Genomic DNA, 20,330 nt, shown 5'->3' with positions numbered 1-20,330 from the left:
CTTTATAGATAAGGGATAATTACCTTTTTGGTATTTCATGTTTGGAAAAAAAAATTTAAATAAGTGAATTACACCTCTGGCTTGAAAGTTTTATTGCCCTGGAAAATCAGTATTAAAGAAAAGATCCTAATAAATATCTGTATACATAGCCACATTCTTCTTCACAGCTACAGTATGAATTCAAGAAACATAATCATACCAGGAGATGCCATAGAAAACTAAGTGGTGCCCCTGAGCTGCTCCATGAGACATGCAGGTTCAGGCTCTGAACAGAAACTTCCTTCCTAGGCTGCTAAGGTGTGGAAACAACGCACTGTAGTGGTGTGTATTCGACCTCTGCCAAACTGCACGCAGCAAAACTATGGTAACGCCCTTTACTGGCCAGCTGCTAGAGTAGAGCAAACAGGCCCCCAAGAGGTGCCTTCAGCCCTCCTGGCCCAAAGGCAAGTGCTTGGGAAAGGGGGACTGGGGCAAGGACACTGGGAGGGAGTCAGGGCATGAGCTCATGGGTGCCTAAATGAAGTTAGCTAAAACAGCGTGCGTCTCTTGCAATTTCTCAAGCAGGTAACTTACCACACATGACGTTGTAAAGTTCAATATTTTCAAAAGGAGGTACTTTGGTCTTGTATTTGAATGTAGGGCCATAACCTATAAAGACAGTCTTAAAAAAAAAAAAAAAAAAAGGAAGAATACAAAAGAAGAGCATTAAAAGGTAGGGGTTTTTTTCAGTGAATATTTACATTTTAGAGACCTCCAATTTCTTCTGCTTTCAGTGACCCTCCCACAAACATTACTGCATTGCCCATACCTGCATGCTGTTTATCTTGTTGTCATAGCCATGGTCTCCATGGAAGAAACATTTTCCTGTTGGTTTCTTGTAAACGTCCACAGCTTTCCTAAATTGAAAAATTATTAGAAAATTTCCTCAAAGGTGTAGGTAGGGTGGCTGACCTGAACGCATACTTTGGGGGTAGGAGGGACAAGGTTACAAGGCAGTGCATTGCTTATCTTCCTTGAAGAGCAGTAATGGGGACTGCAGGCTCATCCAACAACCCCAGGGTTTCTCCCTTTGCTCCCTCTATAAGAGGGTGCAAACCTAAGAGCCAACTCTTACTCATCGATAACAACCTTAACATCTATTTACTTATTTTCTCAGGCTTTCTCATATCACATCATCTCCTACAGACTAGAGGTATTTTGGACTATACTCTTCCAATCCTCAAAAGGCCAACAAAGGCTTCTAAGAAAGCACTTTTTTGATGTTACAATACTGCAAATGTCATACGATGCTGTAAAGTGCTTTCACCTGTTTGCCTTCCACCCAATAAACAAAAATGGGGAGCAGAAACAAAGCTGGAGGGAATAGAGAAAGATTGCAATGAAGGTAAATAGCTGAGAAAGTATGTGCTATATCATAGAAATGCTAATTATTAGCTAACTATACATCCAGTGGACCAGATTATCCTACAAGTTAATTTCTTCATCTGCAATAAAATGATGCTCAGCCAAAGTTTGATTTTGGCCTTGTAAATTACTTGAGTTACAGCAATCAGATCTGTAACTACCATTTTCCTGGCTGTGAATATACAATGAATTACAGTTACATTAACAAATGAATTATTGGTAAATGAGATTTCAGAAAATCTAATGAATAAATAAGCCAAAGAAAGTCTGATGTAAGAAATAAGAAATTACTAAATGTAAATCAACTTGGGCCATCCCATCAGTTCCAGTAAAATTCTTAAAACTAAAACTTTTATTGGCCTAAAACTCAGAGTGTGATTCTTTGAAATGTACATGATCCCTAGCCACAGAAACTGCATGGGGCAGCCAGCCAGCTAGCTAGTGGAGTTATGCAAGAAAGCAATTGGGGTTTCTCATTCAATGCTTCAGCAGAGTGATCCTTGCATAATTCACAAAAAGATAAGCACAGATGTCAAAAGGCACTTACAACACACTGTCTGTTTGCCTGGCAGCTATATGGGCAAAAAACCCTACCGTAATTTAAAGCTCATAACAGACTACTGTGAGCCAAAAGCTGTGTCATCTTCCAAGAACCACTGAGTCAGCTTTATGCATAAAGACCCAGCCATTCTCATACTGTAATACACAACATGTGTCAAAAGATCAAAGCAAGAAAAAGAATATATATCAAACCAGAAAGGGGGACACAATTCATAAACAAAGGCTACGCCTCTCCTGTTCACTCCATACATATATGTGCCAACTTGTTTTTCCTTGCTCAATTTTTAGCTAAGAATATTAAAAATTGCCCATATTTTATAACTGAAAATTCAAAGGCATATGGGGAAAAACAGCACAAAACAGTGTTTTCTCTGAGCTAAAGCATCCTGGTTTTCTGTGGATTTATTTTGCAACACAATACACTGCCGGCACTTTCATGGCCACCCTGTCATACCCTTCCACATGTTCTTAGGCTTTCACCCACTCTGCCAATATCTCCATTTTCTTCCCATTCACCCATTGCATCCCATTCACTCAGCCTCTTGTTCCCTAACATCCGCTGGTCACATATGCCTTCCCCTTCCTCCCATATTCCCTGCTTCCTGGTTGGAGTAAGTTTGCACCTCATTAAAAAAGCTTATCAGCTGCTATATATTTGAGCTAATCAGTCAAAATCCACACAGCTGCTTGAAGAAACCAATCTGGCTTTCTACCCTCTATCCAGCTACTGATTTTCCCAAACTTCAAAACAATTTTTTGTTGTGAGCCACATCCCCCTGCACCAAATGTGATTCAACCTCACCAGGAGTTCAAAACTCCTCTTGCTCACGAGGTACAGGAGCAGGATGCTGACAGACAGGGGCAATCCCAAGTGTCTCATTTCCTTAGAAAAAAAGGCTGAAAATAAGGATGGAAGCAAAAGCAAGAGTTTACCTTGCCACATGCCATTTGCGATCCACCAGTAAATGGACATCCTCAATCCTTCGGTTGTAAGCGTAGTGCAAGCGTTTAGGCAGGTGCTGTTTCAAGTAAGGCTTGAAGTGCTGGTCTGGCTTTCTACACTGAAAAATAAATGGTTACAAATGACACTGCTGCCAGTTAGCTTAGATGCACATAAAACCCTGAACTACAGAAATCAAGCTGTTAAGGTCATTATTGACGATGTCTTGAAAACAAAGTGTACATCTAGAGTACATGATCCAGCCCTTTCTGTGCAGTATTTGCATAAGATCAGGGTCCAGGGAGTCATTCAAAGATGTATTTGCAAAGCTTCATTCTCGTGACGGTCTTTTTGAAAGCATCATGCAAAACATCACACTTACTTAGCTCATGGACGAAGAATTTTATTCTAACTGGACCAAAGCTTACGTTTCAGAGGAAAGCTGAATGCTCAAAATACATGTCATCTGCAGATATACTTAAAGCCATCGGGTTCCAAAATTTGATTTTTTTTTTTTTTTAATCAGCTTTTATTTTAAACACCTTTTTTTCCATTAAAAGCAAGGTTATAGTTGAAGGCTATCAAATTAACGTTTTCAGTGTCTTCAAAGTGCTAGTAAAATATTTACCCTAAAAGATTACTTTCCATTTCTGAAGGAATGAATAAATAGATTCAATTCAGGGAGTCAAGATGGTCAGGGAGATTCTGGCTCTGCACTGCCCAAAAAGGTTATAAAAGCTACTAGAGCAGCAAACAGTGGAATTCATGACAAACATTAATCTGTACTCATGAAGGGCACCATTTAACACTCTTTATTCATGTTAATGGTCGGTTTTCTGGCCTAAAGAGTAAGGAGAGAATGCTGAATAATGCCCCAAATTAAGGTGGGAACTGAGCAGTGCAGTATAGACAGAGATGCTGTCAGTCCTAAATACTTACTGTAAGGTTGGCAACAATCACTTTAGGGTCATCTGTTAAGCAAAGGAAAAAAAAGAAAAAAATATAAAAGATGAACAATTTGCAGAAGAAAACACAAGGTGATAATGTAGTTTTACAGAAGCATTCTTCTTAAAAAGGTGGCTGATCTTTGCTAAAAGTGCACTGTATATATCAGACAAGATATCGTGAAGATGAACTAAAGTTTAACTGTGTACCCTTTACTTAGTGATATTGTAGTTGCTTAGGGAGTGTTGCTCACTGTTTTATGATTTGGGCCTTAGCTTAGTACTTATTCTATTTTCTGAAAACATACACTTGCGAGTCTTTTGACTGCTTTCCTTTAAAATAAAAAATCATCCCCAAACACAAAGACTTTCCTTGAAAATTTTTGAAAGCACACTTGAATGCAACAACGCACTTCCTTAGAAGCAGTGAGATAAATATGTAGCATTTTTTGTCTCTTTTAACATTTCACATATTTCATAGGCTACTACAGAGTAAGTGAAAAGCCACAGTAAAATATTCTGGATATGTCTTCGGACTATTAAAGGGACATGCAAGATGCAGAAAGCCCCAAACCAGCAACAGTCCACACTAACTCTGTTTTCTTCCACAGTGGAGGGGGAGGGGAGAAGAATTTTTCAGTCCTTAGAGAAAAAAAACAGGCTAAGAGAAAATCTTAGGAAATTAAAAACTCTTGCTTAACTATTAGTGTTTTGGTTGCTTAAGGCACAACCTTGCTGAGCTTGAAATGAGCTCTACTGAATCTCAAAACCCAAGCTATAGGTTTATTCATTGCAAAGGTGCGCCTGCAGTATTGAGGCAGTATTATGGAATAGGAAAATGGAGGAGGAATAAAGAAGTTAGTAATTTGCCATTTAAGGGAGTAAACCCCAGTTCTAGAACTAAGGAATATGCTGCTTTGTTTTATGTTCAAACTGCTGATTTATAAGCAATTGCAAATATTCAAACTAGGAAGCTGCAAACAGAGGCCAAAAAAGGAAAATGGTATTGCAGGAAAACCAGTAGTATGACTCAGAGGTCAGTCAGACAAGCTGATCTTTTTGGAAGATATTGCCATTCATCCTCCAAAGAAAACTCATTTTTCTCAGCAATTTGGGAATTCAAGGGTTGAAAGATCTTAAAAAAAAAACAAACAACAACTTCACAGAACTGAAATATAAGTTTTCACTAGACTGTGAAGTGTAGGAGTTTAGGTTTTATGCTAGTAAGTTTTAGCAACATACGCACTATTTTCAACAGATCTTTACACACTCATCCCATATTCCTAAAGCATAAATACCCAGGTAAATTAGTTTGTAGTAAAATAAATGTATACCTAAATCGGTGTCTAAGAGAGTTTTACCACATTCTTATGATTTCTGCTACTATTCTGAAAATACTTAATCTTCAAAGATCAATTTTTTTGTGAAATCTGTCCTCAACCAAAATATATCTGAAGTGTTACGAGGGGTCAGCTGGCTGTCCCAGCTGATCTTCCCCTTTACCAAAAGTTGCCACCCTTGTAGTATACCATGCAAAAAACATAGGTACTTATGGTTAGTTTATGAGTTTCACAGTTTGCATGGTAGCTGAAACTGCTGGCAAAGCCAGGTTTGTGCTGGTATGCTGAACCAGAGCAGCCACCGTGCTGGCACAAACCCAATCCTGGTACTCTGCCCTGGAGGCAGAGGCAGAGCAGTAGGGGGGGGCAGCTGGGTCTGTAATGCTTTAAATCACAGAGTTAGCTTCAGCAGAGGACTCCTGCCTCCTATGAATTTCTAACTGTGTGGTACAAAAAAGCAGCAAGTTTTACTGCCAACATTGGCCCTGAAAGCATGCTCCAAGTCTCCCTTATATCCTTCAACATCCCCAGCCCGTTCCTGTTTAGCAACCCACGCTGTTTCTCATCTGCGCCAAAAGTATGAAGAAGCTACTGAATTCAAAATTAACAATTCACTTTTTTTCCATTAGCTCAGAAAAGGTACCAGACGCTTTTTTTATATCCAATCCATGCAGTGCTGAGATCCCCCAAGTCCCATTTTTGTTGACAGAGGGAAGAAGTGCATGAATAAACACACAACGACATGTAAGCTGGCATGTGAAGCTAGCTTCGAGAGTTCCCACTCCTCCTGGCTATAAAAGGGTGGGTTTTAACCCAGAACATTTCAGCCATCCACTTGACACAGCTCTACCACTGTGGGGTCTGTGAACTACAAACTGGGAAGGGAGGAAGCAGCTGATCTTCACTGGGCTTCCCCCTGAATGTCCTGCCAACACACTGCAAACTTGTGCTTTTCAGACAACATCAGCCACAGGAAGGGCTGGAGTCTAGCTCTCAGGACATAAGGGGTTGTGCTGGTTTTGGCCGGGATAGAATTAATTTTCTTCACAGTAGCTGGTATGGGGCTATGATTTTGGATTTAGGCTGAAAACAGCGTTGATAATACAGAGAAGTTTTTGTTATTGCTGAGCAGTGCTTACACAGAGCCAAGGCCTTTTCTGCTTCTCCCCCCACCCCACCAGCGAGTAGGCTGGGGGTGCCCAAGGAGTTGGGAGGGGACACAGCTGGGACAGCTGACCCCAACTGACCAAAGGGATATCCCAAACCATAGGACGTCATGCTCAGCATATAAAGCTGGGGGAAGAAAAAGGAAGGGGGGACGTTCAGAGTGACGGCATTTGTCTTCCCAAGTCACCGTTAGGCGTGATGGAGCCCTGCTTTCCTGGAGATGGCTGAACACCTGCCTGCTGATGGGACGTGGTGAATGAATTCCTTGTTTTGCTTTGCTTGCGTGTGCAGCTTTTGCTTTGCCTATTAAACTGTCTTTATCTCAACCCGTGAGTTCTCTCACTTTCACCCTTCTGATCCCCTCCCCCATCCCACCGAGTGGGCAGTGAGCAAGTGGCTGTGTGGTGCTTAGCTGCCAGCTGGGGTTAAACCACAACAGGGGTACAATTAAATTGACTTACATTTTAGGTTATTGCTAGACCTAGGACGAATTCGCCCTAAAGATCCAGGCAGCAAAATGATATCTTCCACATTAGTCAGATAGTTGCTTAAAAATTCAGTTCTTTCACAAGTAGTGTCTTCCATCCCTGCAGAAGGAAAATGCAAAATTAATCCAGCTTGAAAATAAACATGTTTTCCAAAACAGCACAAAAAGAAACCCCAAACAGCCTATGTATTCTTTTCTTTTGGATGACTAATCTTATTCTTGTTCTTTCCAGTCATCTAATTCCAACATCAGACACTGGCAGGAGTCAAAACAGCGGTGATTTTAGCACTTGCCTACACAAGAGAAATACCAGTCTCAATGTCGTAGAAACAGTCGCCACATATACCATGTGTGCACTGACACATCTCCAAACTAAGTTCATGGAAAAATCAAAGTCTGTTTCTAGTTTAGTGTACTACTTTGGGGATTCATTTTTTTTTTAAACAAAGGATTTTAAGAGAAATCGCACACAAAAGGTATTGTCTGTTGGTGGTCTGTTCTAAGGCAGCCGCAGATAAACAATTCTCTCCTACAGCCGTTTGTGGCAGGGAGGAATGTATTGCCAGTCACAAGCAGTTCTCAGCACAAAACTGCCTCCCCTGGAAATCCTTCCTGCCCCTTACCCTTCTCTCCCCACAGCCAGAAAGGAGGCATATGCCATTTTATTGCTAATGTAGCAGTTCTTGAGAGACTTTGATAAACAAAGATCTAAACAGAACAGGACCTTTGGTAGCATTGCTAAAAAGTTATGCAAAACCAGGCTTATCTCAAATATGGTCACATTTTTCTTTAATAAAACTTTCTTTTTCTTTTTGTCTTTGCAAGTATTTACTATGTCTTCTACTGTAAAGTTTCTTCTGATGTCCGAAAGATGAGACCTACCAAATAACATCTCTGCTTTTGGGTCACTCTCCATGTGACCCTGAAATATCTTTTTACCGTTTTCCTCCTTCCTCCATTATTTTGAGGACATTTTCCATCCAAGCTGGACACAGTACCTTACAGATATTCCCGTCTCTCTCCTAGTAGGATAACTTGACCCACTAATTGCCACGGAGATGTCTCACTCTAGAGTCCTACTCCTCTCCTCATGAAAAGAAGAGTGCTACTAAATTTTTTCCTTCCATAAAAACTGCCAGAAAGATTACTCTAGACACAATATAGCCTTCTAATACATGCAAGGAGAGCTGTACTCGGATGTCACATCAAAAATGCCAAGCTTTGAAAAACTCTAAGGGGAGGTGTAAACACCAGATCACTGTTATGAAAGAGAAGTGTCCTCCAATCTCAATTAACAGGCAAGTTGAGTGGCCAGTCCACACCAGCTGGCTGGGTTTGGGGATTTAAACTACCAGAAAAAAATGAGCACAAAAATGTCTTAAATGGAACTTTCATTTAAGCCACCCATTATATGTACAGCTACGTTGCTCAAGCATTTATATACTGATAAAGAATTTTGTTTATTTTACCATGATCACCAACAAATATGACATTGACACATCGATGTAGTTTCAACTGTTTCAGTCCGTCCATTAGCTGTCCTACTGTCTTGTCAATCTCTCTCAGGGGATTCACCATCATCTGTATAAATACGCAGAAAGGAAAAAAGTTAATTCTGTCATTGCTATGTTCCCCCTTCTTCTACAAATGGAGATCCTTTGGCAAAACTCTGATAGGATAACCATCCAGGTCAAGAGGCAAAGCCTTGGCTGAGCTGTTACACCTACAGTTACCGTACTATTTCCTTTCCTATATCCACAGTGTGATTTCATCAGGAGAAAGCCCTGCTGAGATGCTGACACAAGACAGCAAAAGATCTTTATGGCTGATCCTAGGCCTCCCATTGACACATGTATGTTTGATAAAACGAAGCATAGATATTAGAAAAACACACGTGACTTTGGGGTTCAGTTTGTTTCTTACAGATAAAGAGCAATACTTTTTAAAGGCTGTTTTATGTGAAAGGTTTAGTCAAAACGTGAACATGAAATGAAGCTTTGGACTTGGGATTCATATGCCAAGTCACTTAATGAAATTCACTTCAAAGGACATCTGATACTAGGATGACAACATGCAAGTCACTTGAATAGTACATGGGGCTCAGATAGAGCGTTCTTCAGCTTCAAAGCCAAGAGTTTCCAACATCTCAAATGACAGTTTTGGCAAAAGTGTCAGCAGGCCCCAGAAGACATGGATACTGTGATTTCTTCACTTAAGTTTCCTTTTCATTAAGAAACAAACCAGAAAACACCAAGACATGTTCACAGGATTGTGTTTTCACCTATAAGAAAATGAAACATTTTTTACCAGATGGCACAGAGAAGGGAAACATTTTAAAGTAAGATTTTAGGCAGAGGACTCAGATTTTGTTTTGGTTTTGAGAAGAAAACATTTCTTGTCACTACATGCCAACTTCCTCCTCGCTTGTCTGTTTGATTTGGCTGGTCCAAGTATCCGCAACAAAACATCCTCCCAGTGACAAACAGAATGCTAACAAATTTCGGATGAGAAAAAACTAGATTTTGGCAGAATTTTCTGAGAAGAAAAAATAAACACCATGTAGTTGTGACCCAGAAAGAGACGGTTCAGAAATTCTCCCTCTGCCTGAGTCATTAAGGGACGGATGTTAAGCGAGTCTGATAGGTTATAAGATGAGACAGGAAATGTCATCTCCCATGTGGCACTATAAATACATGGAGAACCGACTCGTGAGATGGAATCACAGTAGGGAACAGGAGGAACAGTTTCTGCAACATATGGAAGTGGTTCAGGCAAAGGGTGAAATTTTGAAACATTTTAATTCAGGAAAGCCTAAGTAGTCAGTTTAGTTAAAACTTTGAAATATTTTGAGTTTAGAAAAAAAGAAAATTTTCTGTTTCAGCAATCTTTCCACTCTCAAATACAAAGAATTCCTTTAACAAATGGGAATTCCATTTTTGTGAAACTCTATTTGTATAACATCAGTCATATAAGGAAATACAACTTTTACTCAGAATCCAACACTTATTCAAGGAAGTTGGAAATCCAGATGGATTTCCCATTAATATTTACTTTTGTCAGAAGGCTTGAGGCTTCTTTTAAAAAACAATATTAAAAAAAAAAAAGTAACAATACTTCCAGAGATTAAGGGGTTTGAGTGATGGTAATTTTGTTTAGCTACCCTCTTCACCAATTTAATCTGTAAACCTGCAGAGACATTTCTGAAATTGTAAGAAAGTCAATATAAATGAAAAATCCTGTTTTTAAAAGAAACAAAAAAACCTCACACAGAAAACCACAAAAAAAAACCCTTCAACTTTGCAGTTTTCACTACTTGACTGTGATCAAAGCAACTTTTAGAAAGGCCCTCACCAATATTTCTTCATCTCATTGCATTCTGTCTCTCTTCAGTTTTTAAATTCAGCAATCTTTTATTATTCTATACGATGCTCAAGTTTTTCCCCAAATGGTCATTGCAGCCTAAGGCTGGCTGTAGGTGGCATATTCAGGGAAGGATCTTTTGTGTGGACATCTTTTGTGAGCTGCTCTTACAGCTCATATTCTTTCCCAGATGCAACCTGCGAAGAGTTATTGGTAAACAAATAAAATTTTTGCGTATACCTTTCTTCACCTCATATGTTGCTATCAAGACTTTGGAAGGCTGTACAGAAACGTTTTATCTTTCAAGATATATGAATCTCTAAGATGGTGCTACAATAAAGAGTTGGTACTGTTGTGAAAGCATTGGGTATGGGATCTGAGGCATACAGACCACAACTGGATTCTCTTGTGCGTTTTCTCTTCAAAGAAGCTTGATTAGAAGGAAGAAAGAATTTCACTTTATCCTTTTTATTTGTTTTTAAATCAGTAGCACCCAGCTGATACTATGTTCCATTGCTCTCAAACAGCACCAAAACATTAACTCGCAGATATGATGGGAACTATTGTGTAATATTAGGATTTTTTTTTCCTGAAATAATAGTGATAAATTTTCACAGTTGACTTATCAGGAAGAGTTCTTTAGGGATAAGTTTGGATGAACTTGTCATCCAGAAAAAGAAGGGGGGGGGGGGGGGGGGGGGGGGGGGGGGAGAAAGAGTCACATATGCTCATATCAGTAGGAATGTTATAAGCTATCTATTATACTTCATGCCAGAAGGGTATAACTTGGAATGGCAAAATAATGAGTAATAGCAATATCATCCATAGCAGTTATCAGTTCTTCTCTTAGGTAAATCTGTGTTAAAAGTTCTCTGAAAAATTCCTGTTTTCTTCTACCTGATAATTTTTTGCATGTCCCTGTCTCCCTGTCTGCCATGTCTTTACACTTAAAGAATTGGTCTCAAAATAACTGTTTTAAGTTGAATCACACAACAAGTCAAAAAACACCCCCACAAAAAAAGCTATTAAGAAGAGTGTTTATAGCTTCTTTTTTGTAGGATAGAGTGGAGTGTCAAGGCTTTTGTTTAAAGCCTAAAGGAGAAATATTTAGGTTGTTTATTTGAAGAGTTTTTGAATTATTTAGTTAAATTTCTGAAATGAAAATAATACTGAAGTGATCTATAACCCCTCCCAGTGTGTTAGTGCCAGGTAGAGAAAGACAGTACACTAAGGAATACCCTTTTCTTCCACTTGCACCTTCTCCTAATAAAGCAATTTCTATTTGACCTTTCTCTTGTGAAAACAGACTTATGCACCACTTCTATTGCAAATACAGCATTCAGAAAGCATGTAATCAAGAATCCCCTAACCTCCAAGTCACAAACTGGCTTTAAAATACACATTTTTAAAAAAAACTTGAAAAAAGTTCTTTCCCTCTTAGATTTTATGAGTCACATTTTCAGGACTTTTCCACAACCACAATGACTAGACACAGAATCTCAAATAAACACCAGGCTCCCGTGAGCTGGGGAGTTAAGGAGGCTACAACATATTGCAGAATTTGTAATAGTTCAGAAGGGTTAGCAACACTGGCAGTGTCTTCCCAGGGATTTATCTGACATTGCCTCCAGCTGATGGCTGGATTTAAAAATATAAAGATATTATAAAGATGACTTTCCCTGATGCAAACAGAGTCTGAAACAAGAAAAACATAGCTCCCAGAAGACTTGGTCTGGTTTGGCTGCTTTTCTTTGGATCCTTCAGTACATCCATTTATAGAAGTTTTGTCTGCAAAATCCCAACCTGAAGCATGGAGTGAACTCCCAAGTTGAAAAAAATAAAGCTAGAGTGGTGCCGAAAAAGTGGCACTTCCATCATAAAATTTTGGAACATATGTAAACTTACTTTCTTCCGACGAGCTTCCGCAGCATATTGATCCACTCTATGTACTTTTCTTCTTCTTTTCTTTGGAGCTGCAACTGGTCTTTCCTGTCTCCTCTTAGGAGGAAGCTTTCTCTTAGGTCTCTTAGGCGGAGTAAGAGGGGAGCCATAACTACTCTCCTGTACTGGCGGGGAGAGATGTCTGGACTCAGAAAAAAAAGCCTGTCTCAACTCACATCAGATAGTAAAGCTACCTGTGCCAGATAATCCTGAAACATAAATGCTGTGGCCTTTTCAAAAATTTAGGCTTTTGGACAATTTAGGATCTGTCTCCTTTTAACGAGGAATCCACCAAATTGTACTGAAAGCAGAACAGCAGTTATGAGAGCGGACAGCATAAAAGCAAATGAAATTGGTGTTTCAGAAGATAGGTGGGTCTTCTGGTCTTGAAAATATATAGTTATATGGAGGGGTTTATTGATCAAATATTAATCCATTAATATTATCAAAATTTAAGTAAACAATTTCAATTTAAGTAAAATTCATTGCATACAATTTAATGAGTGTCTGGGGTAGAGTGCTGGTGGAAACGCAACATTTCACTTGGATGATGGTTCAGCTATGAGTACAAGAGCCTGTCCAGTCCAAATGGCTTTCTGCAACGTTTCCCACACCCGCTTTTTGGCTGAATCAGACACACCAGGTACCCTCATCAGTAGCATTAGCAGGTGCCACTACTGTGTGCTAAGCCATGCACCCCAGTGAAATCACCAGAACCTCACTAGCCACTATTTGGGGACTGTAGGTCTGCAGGACAAAGCTACGAAAGTGAGACTCAGTTAGCACTGAGGTTGTATCCTTCAAATCAGCTAGGCAGGGCATATCAGTGGCAGTGCATCAGAAAGCTGCACTGCTACCTGCCTTATTCCCAGCTTTATGGGCAATTTGAGAATTTAATTTCCTTGCATTTTCAGTGTGGCATCTTATTGGGTAATGTTATTGTTCATAAATGCACAAATACCTGGGATAGACTTATAGAAGGGAAAAAATTGTTAAGACCTAAGTGGAAAAAACCTACTATCCCATTAATCATCTTGGTCATAATTTTAAACCCTACCACTCTCACTGACTTTAAGACAAGTCGCAGGCTCCTGGCACTGCTTGGGATTGCGTGTGAAGTGCTGATAGATGACGCCTACCGGGAGATAGTAACTATAACATGCTGTGTGTAACAGAGCACGCTGAGCGGACTTGAGAAGAGTTGGAGATTTATGATGATATTTAACTTCTGTGTATTTAGACACCTTCTCACAGTTGTTCAGTTACAAAGCTATGTAAACAGGGAAGGGAAGGAAGGGGATGTTACCATCTGCCATGCTGTTTCATTGCTTCCAAGGCAAGCAGCTGGAAAGGAGATTCTAGTCCAGTCTCATTCGTCTCTCTCCAGAAAGGCATTTTAATAAAGCAGCACCAGAGTTTTCTGTTTTTAAAACGCTTCAAGCTTTGTGCAGTCCTGATGAAAGGAGCGGCAGGGAAAGGAAGGATTCTCATTTTACTGTCTCTGAATCAGCTCAGACAGAGCTCCACAATGCCAGAAACACGCGAGCGCAGGAGACCCAGGTCTGAACACTGAAAATGGCCGTCTCAAAACAGCATGTTAGAGGAGCAGCAGGAACGGCTTAGCAGTGCCAGATTTCGATGTGTTTTAGAGCTCTTATGGTAGTATATTTCTAGAATATTTTATTTTCAAAAAAAAAAAAAGTTAGCTAGTTTAAAAAAAAAAAAAAAAGAAAGCCAAGTTCTTATTAACCAGCCAAATCTTAGTCTTGCTTCAGAATAGTCAGAACAGAGTTATGGAGGAGGGAAACAGATCCCTCCCTGCTTACAGAAGGGAACTGTAACATCACAAGGGTAACTAGCCAGCCAAAGCTCTGCTTCTTGACCCGGACAGACCAACCTACCAGAGATCAACTGCAGAAGCGCAGAGGGAAAGAAAAAAAAAAAAACGCAGAAGTAAATCAAGAGCAAGCACATATTTGATAACTCCCGCAACTACTCCTGGAAATGTATTGCAACCCACTGAAATACTTCCTAAGAAGTTTATTCATGTCCTACAAAAAAAAAAAAAAAACAACAAAAAAACCAAAACCAAATCCAAAAATACCCCCAAAACCTAGACAACCAACTCATTTATACTGAAATTCATAACGTTAGAGGACATGCAAAGTTACACTAGTGGACACTGGCTGTAATCTGTATTCCATTTATATCAACAACACTGGCAATTCACCAATAAAGTTTAAGTGCATCTAAGTCCCTTTATTTCTAGCTTTTAAGACAATCTGCACATAGGCTGTTGTGCATGTTCTGTGAAGCTCTAAGTGCCACCTGCTGAAGTCTGGAAGGTGAAAATTATAAGTAATGGATGCCATTAGACCTTTAAGATTATACATTTAAAATACCTTTAGAACTTTATTCAGTATAATAAGCTCTAGTAAACATTCATTTTACTCTAATGGACATTTGTAAGATTTGGAGGTTTTCAAGGTACAAAACTGTTCCTCAAGCTACTAAATGCAGCAAGAAAAACTCAGCATAAAATCTTCACTCTTCAAAAGGAGAAATAAGAAGTCCATCTTAAATATAACACAGAATTGTTAAGAGCTTGTTTTCAAACATTATTGTTTGGCTGATGTGCCTTTGCATGAAGAAAAATGAAGTGGTCAGTACTACTCCAACTGTCTAACTGCTGCCAGCTGTATACAAGAAAAGAATGGTTTCACAGGGAGGTCGTGATCTCAGTATCAAGGAAGCAGCTGAAAGGGATCCCTTTGAGGACTTTCTTCCTAGCTGATTTATGTAAAATTCATAGCTCCTAAAAATTATATTGAAAACAGTGTCAAGAGAAACAATATAAAATACTTCCTAACTTTTCTATCCTGAAACCAGACCCCTAGCAAATCTCAGCATCTGTATACTTACACAGCTGCATTCATTTATTTAAATTTCCATTCACAAAGTTGTCCACTGTTTGAACTGCAAACCCATACATGCTCATCTGCTAACTCGTCTGTTCTCAATTTGCTAAAAATCAATTTCATGCTGTTCTTGTGTTTAACACAAATGGCATGAATCAATTTATTTGTAAAACTTTCATAAGCTATTAATTCACACTTATTAAGAGCCTAAGCTATGCCTTGCAATTAGAGGTCAACCTTCAGATAATCAACCCGAAGAACCCCCAAACAGTAAAAGCCTTTGGGGGCTTTTTGCTTTTATAATGACTTTTCCTAGGATGATACAATTACACTTCACTTTTTAGACACTTATTAACCTGAAACTAGATTACCACATTGGATGCTAAACTGGTTTCTTAAGGACTACGATTTAAAGAAAAAATTCAATGTCATCTTCTTCATATTCTCCTTTAAGTCCATGGAAAGAGCCCCACAACTCTGTTCAGAAGGAATTGGTTGTCTACAGATAAATAAAATCAGAGTTGTCAGTCATAAGCCTCACAAAATATTTGTAACACTTCAGTAAGAGGAACTAAAAAAGCATCATTGAGTAATATATCCTGGAACCAGAGAGCTCTCACTACCAATACCTCTCTTGACCAAGTCAGACATCTCTCCACTTCTGAGCCAAATGACAACATGGAGTCATATTAATGCCTGTCAGTTTAGCAAGAGTGTTGGCAGATTTTAACCACCACTTATCCAGAAAAATGACTACTTCTTCCTATCCAGTATGGTGTTTCAGTGCTGGTTTGGAATAATTCCTCACACCCGCTGCTCTGGGACCATGGCTCAAACTGCTCCAACAGGGATGCTACCCACAGCAAGTTCATAACTGCTGCAAACTTACTTAGCCCAAATAACTCAAGCATATTAAAAAATATTAATGCTGCTTCTCTCTGCCCTCTTCTCCAGTAGAAAACAGCTATCAGATCTATAACAAACAAGAAAGAAACTGCTGCTGGGTTGCTGGCTGCTCGGGGACATTTGTGTTACCTTCCAAAGGGTAGGTAACTGACACACTCCTCAGTTTTTGAAGATTTGCAAACATTTGTTTACACTTTAAAAAGCATGTACAAAAATTCCTAAAGTCTTGATGACAATCTGCAGGCACACATTTGCACTGAAACTAGGGGACCTTTGCCAGATGTCAGAGATAATTGAAGATGCCAGATCCCAGCCACCTGAAGTAGTAGGATATTTGGGTGCAGAATTTACTTTCCCTCCCCACAAATCCCAGACAAGTGCATAGTCTTTAAGTTCTTACCACCTGGACAGTGTTGGCAGGGAAGCAGTACTCATCAGTCCCAGCCAGCTACCCAAAGCTCAAACAAGGGGTTAAACTACTGCGGTGGTTTGCACATAATTTTTCATTAAAATACCTTACAGTGCTTCAAAACTTTTTCCAAACTCAACAGTCCATTCCTGAGGGAACACTACTGGCAAAGCTTTCTGAACCCCTGTAGGGCCTATATGAAACTGGAAATAGCAGCTTTTTACAGTTCATGACAGACTGGAATTACTACTTTGGCTACTGCAGGCTGTCAGCTTCAAAGAAAGCTTTTTCTTCTCTGCATTTTTCCTCAATATTTTCTGCATTATATTTTTATTACTTTTAAGAAGGATAAATTGTTAGAGGAAAGTTAAATTCTGCTGTTGCACCGAAATGTACTCCTGTCTTTGCCAAATAAATCTTTCCATTTACATTATCATATCACACAGAGAAGTAGCCTCCTGAAAGGCATGGGCAGTTCCTTCTCTCAGAAGTGAATCTCGCATGATAAATCCTTTAGACAATAACTTTGCTTTCTCTGGCAGAGGGGGACCATACTGTAGAAAGAGGTGAAAAAAAGTTGCTAAAAATGTTACTCCTGAGGGGTGGCAATTATTGCAAAAATGTGTTTGAGAGACAAGCTTCTTCTGCAGAAGAAAATTTGTACTAACCTCTGAGTTGAAAGGACCATATCTGTGGCCAGCAGCATCTGGTTGCTCCGAGTAGAAAGCATAAACATAAGGCCTGAAAGAAAGAAAGGTCTTGTTCAGGATAGCTTTGCTTGTACAACAACAAAAAACCCCAGACCCGTTAGGTCAAGTCAAATCAAGTCAACCTTCCAATGAGAGTTGGCTTTATGGAAAAAGAACTGTTTCTCAGTCATATGTTTCCATGGTATGATTAAGCAATTAGTTGTTCTACAGTTTTATTAAATCCAAGAACACATGCAGGGAGGCACATGGAGTACCATCTGAGGACACACAGTCTTGTAGGAGAGATCACAACAGCAGCTCGCCTGAGCTTTGCAGTCAACAGCATGTGGGAACTTGTGTACTAAAAAATACTCATAATTAAAATCTTAACATTTTCTCAGTCCTCAGGGTCCAGTTCTGCAACTGCCGTTGCTGTAAGGTTGTTAAACCATATTAGACTCAGTAGGATAAGAACAATCCAAGTTAATCCATGTAACTAAATGCTGCTTGATAAGAAATAAATTTATACCATACTTTTATTGAGAAGAATCAAAATGCTGATGTGTAAAAGCTGAGATTAAAAAAAAAACCCAACCCAACCCAAACCAAACCCTAAACACAAACCCCAAACAAATCCTTAAATCAGTGATAGCATGTAACAAATTTCCCCTTGCTCTTCCAGCTACTTTTAGGGAGAAGAAAAACTAGCAGTTATCCAACAGCATATGACTAAGTGAATTACCTTTCATTGTCTGGAAGGGTTAGCCACTGCAGTATTGTTAATATTCTGCGCTCATGGGGGATGACACTGGACCACAAAATACAAAAAGATACCTTGTTATCATAGAATATAAAAAGCATCAACAAAGCCTTGCTATGAACTGATTGTAACATGATTAAAATCAGTCATAATATCATTTGCTTTTAGTATGCTGTATCTTCTTTCTTGCTTGATACAGATTCTTACTTTGCAAACAGAATCACTTCAGATCTCCTGGATGTCCACGTACTCCAAAAGAAATATGATTAACAGTTTGTAAAAGGCAGTAAATCTAACTGTTCTAAATAGGAGTGAATAAAGCTCCATTCTGGCAGCTTTAATCCAGATGAACCTTTTTTATGTACAATGGTGCTGCCATTGGATAGCTGGCATGAGAAAAACCATTAAATTGCTCACATCAGCACAGGTATAAACAACCATCCTGCTCTGGTAGTCTTGAAAACTGAGGGCTAGGCTGGTGTAAATCAAAACAGAGCCATCTGAAACAGCAGGCCATCAGCACAGTGACTTGCACAACTTTGACAGCTTCTCACTCTGCAGAACACTCATCCTACTTCACTGTTTGTATCCTGAGACTTCTCACTTGGCTGCTGAGGCCAAGTTCATGCTGTTAAAGTTCCAAATATCTCATCTTAGGTCAGTGACCACGCAGTTATTTTAATACGCAGCATAGTCAGTCCAGATTCCATCAGATCAATAGCAGAATCCCAAGGCACTCTTTGAAAACGTCTGACAGAGAAAGAGAGATGCCAACAGCCATTTTGAAGTAAGTTAGTTTTTAATACCTTCTAGAACAACAGTGGTCCTCAGTCTCCAACGAGACAGAGAACTTTTAGTTGTAAAACAACTATAAAAATGAGAATTTATGCTAGAATTTGCAAACAAGGCAATATCATAAAGTAGAATAATAATCTTGGGTATTGCCCAGTTTTGAAATTTTTATTAATTGTGCAATATGAAAAAAATCCATTATTTCAATTGTCATTTGTGACTAAGATGTTTTTAACACTTCTGTTTTGCTAAAAGAGTTTGCCTAAAAATTCTTCCAACAAAACCAAATTAAGTAACGCAGTTTTAAGGCGTATATATTTCACTCATACATAAAGTGGCTGTCTCAGTCCCTTACTATTGCCATTCATATGACATATCCTTGGTTACCTTCCATAACATTTTATATCCCCAAGCATGCCTTAACCAGGGTGTTTATGGCAACTATGTAATTGTAGAGCTTAGGAATCACATGAATTTCTTTGTTTTGTAGAGCACCAGACTGGAGGTCTGTCAGATAACCATCTTGCAAGCCTAAACCTATCATCAGGTTTGTACATGGTACATTTTATTATTCCCTCCATATGCTATATGACATTTAGAGTAGCAAAGAGTATTATTCCTAATGGAATAAAAAAAAAATAGGCAAAGCCCTTTAGTACTTCGGTCTTGACAGTTTGCCCATTTTCTTTGTTCCTGCAATCCTGCCACTAAAATGAAATAAAGAGATTGATCCACATTAATTCCTCAGAACTCAGAAATTATCAAAATTCATTCATTTTCAGTTAGGAAGATATGTCTTAGTAGGGACAAGGGAAAATAATTTGGAACCATTGACCAAAAGAATAAACAGCAAAGATCCTCAGGGCTGTCTTTTAGGAAAGGGAAACTGGATATCTTACTCAAAGGTCAGGCTGGAATGTAAAATGAATGAGTCAGGCTTTTGAGTCAGTTAGGCTGTTGATGTCAGATGACATAAGAGGACAGACAGTAAAAGAGTCTTCCACAAACACTCAGAGGACTAGGAAACATTGCTAGCAATACTAAGGAGGCAAAACAACACACCATGAAATGAACAAAAGTAATTTTTTACGCAGTCACACATCTTTTCTTCAGACAACTGCTAAAAATCAGTGTACAAACTTAAAGCAGTAAACTGTAGCATCAGCTTTAGTTATCAGAAACATTGCACAAATGAAACAAGGGAGGGTTACTGGTACGGTCTCCAAGCTACCAAATGCTTAGAGTAAGGAAAATTACTTAATAAACACTTGCATCAAATTAATTCTGAATTATTAGTTACAAATCTCCAGAAATAGAGGGCACTTACACAGACCAGAAGAACGTGCCAGCTTTCACCCCTTGCTTGGCTGCAGTAATCCAAATCTAATGAGGAAAATATAAGAGGATTAGAGTGTGTTCAGATCTTTAATGACCCTCTGAAATCAAAAGAAAATGTTTTCAAGACACATTCTTCTACCCTGGGCCTAGAAGTGAAAATTGCAGTTTTCAGCCTGCATCCCTAATTCGAACACATGGAGTGACAAACCTATCCAAATTCTGTAGCAGTGGATCAGCTGCTGTGCTGTAGACTTTCACCCCTAAATATCTGTGTTGCTCTTAATGCAAAGCATTAAGATTCATGGCCAGGAATTTCTCCAGTATTCCATTTAATTTTCAAAAACCTGCCATCACTCACCTGAGCCTTTTAGTGT

At 39.1% G+C, this 20,330-nt stretch overlaps 1 protein-coding gene across 9 annotated transcripts in view; it reads right to left on the bottom strand.

Annotated features, from left to right (window-relative positions):
* ENPP2 (ectonucleotide pyrophosphatase/phosphodiesterase 2) overlaps window positions 1-20,330 on the bottom strand; it is a 73,770-nt gene that overhangs the window by 14,302 nt on the left and 39,138 nt on the right. For all 9 annotated transcript variants that reach the window (XM_030012359.2, XM_030012360.2, XM_030012367.2 and 6 more), the window contains exons 9-17: window positions 19,946-20,001; window positions 17,809-17,874; window positions 17,046-17,118; window positions 8,313-8,424; window positions 6,818-6,943; window positions 3,845-3,876; window positions 2,899-3,026; window positions 809-896; window positions 574-661 (exon numbers count right to left, since the gene is read on the bottom strand). In XM_030012359.2, the coding sequence (XP_029868219.1) occupies window positions 574-661; window positions 809-896; window positions 2,899-3,026; window positions 3,845-3,876; window positions 6,818-6,943; window positions 8,313-8,424; window positions 17,046-17,118; window positions 17,809-17,874; window positions 19,946-20,001 (769 nt within the window). The remainder of the gene's footprint in view (window positions 1-573; window positions 662-808; window positions 897-2,898; window positions 3,027-3,844; window positions 3,877-6,817; window positions 6,944-8,312; window positions 8,425-17,045; window positions 17,119-17,808; window positions 17,875-19,945; window positions 20,002-20,330) is intronic.

This window comes from Aquila chrysaetos, chromosome 4 (genome assembly GCF_900496995.4).
Source record: "Aquila chrysaetos chrysaetos chromosome 4, bAquChr1.4, whole genome shotgun sequence".
In the NCBI taxonomy this organism is placed as follows: domain Eukaryota; kingdom Metazoa; phylum Chordata; class Aves; order Accipitriformes; family Accipitridae; genus Aquila; species Aquila chrysaetos.
This window is presented reverse-complemented; position numbering and strand designations above follow the sequence as displayed.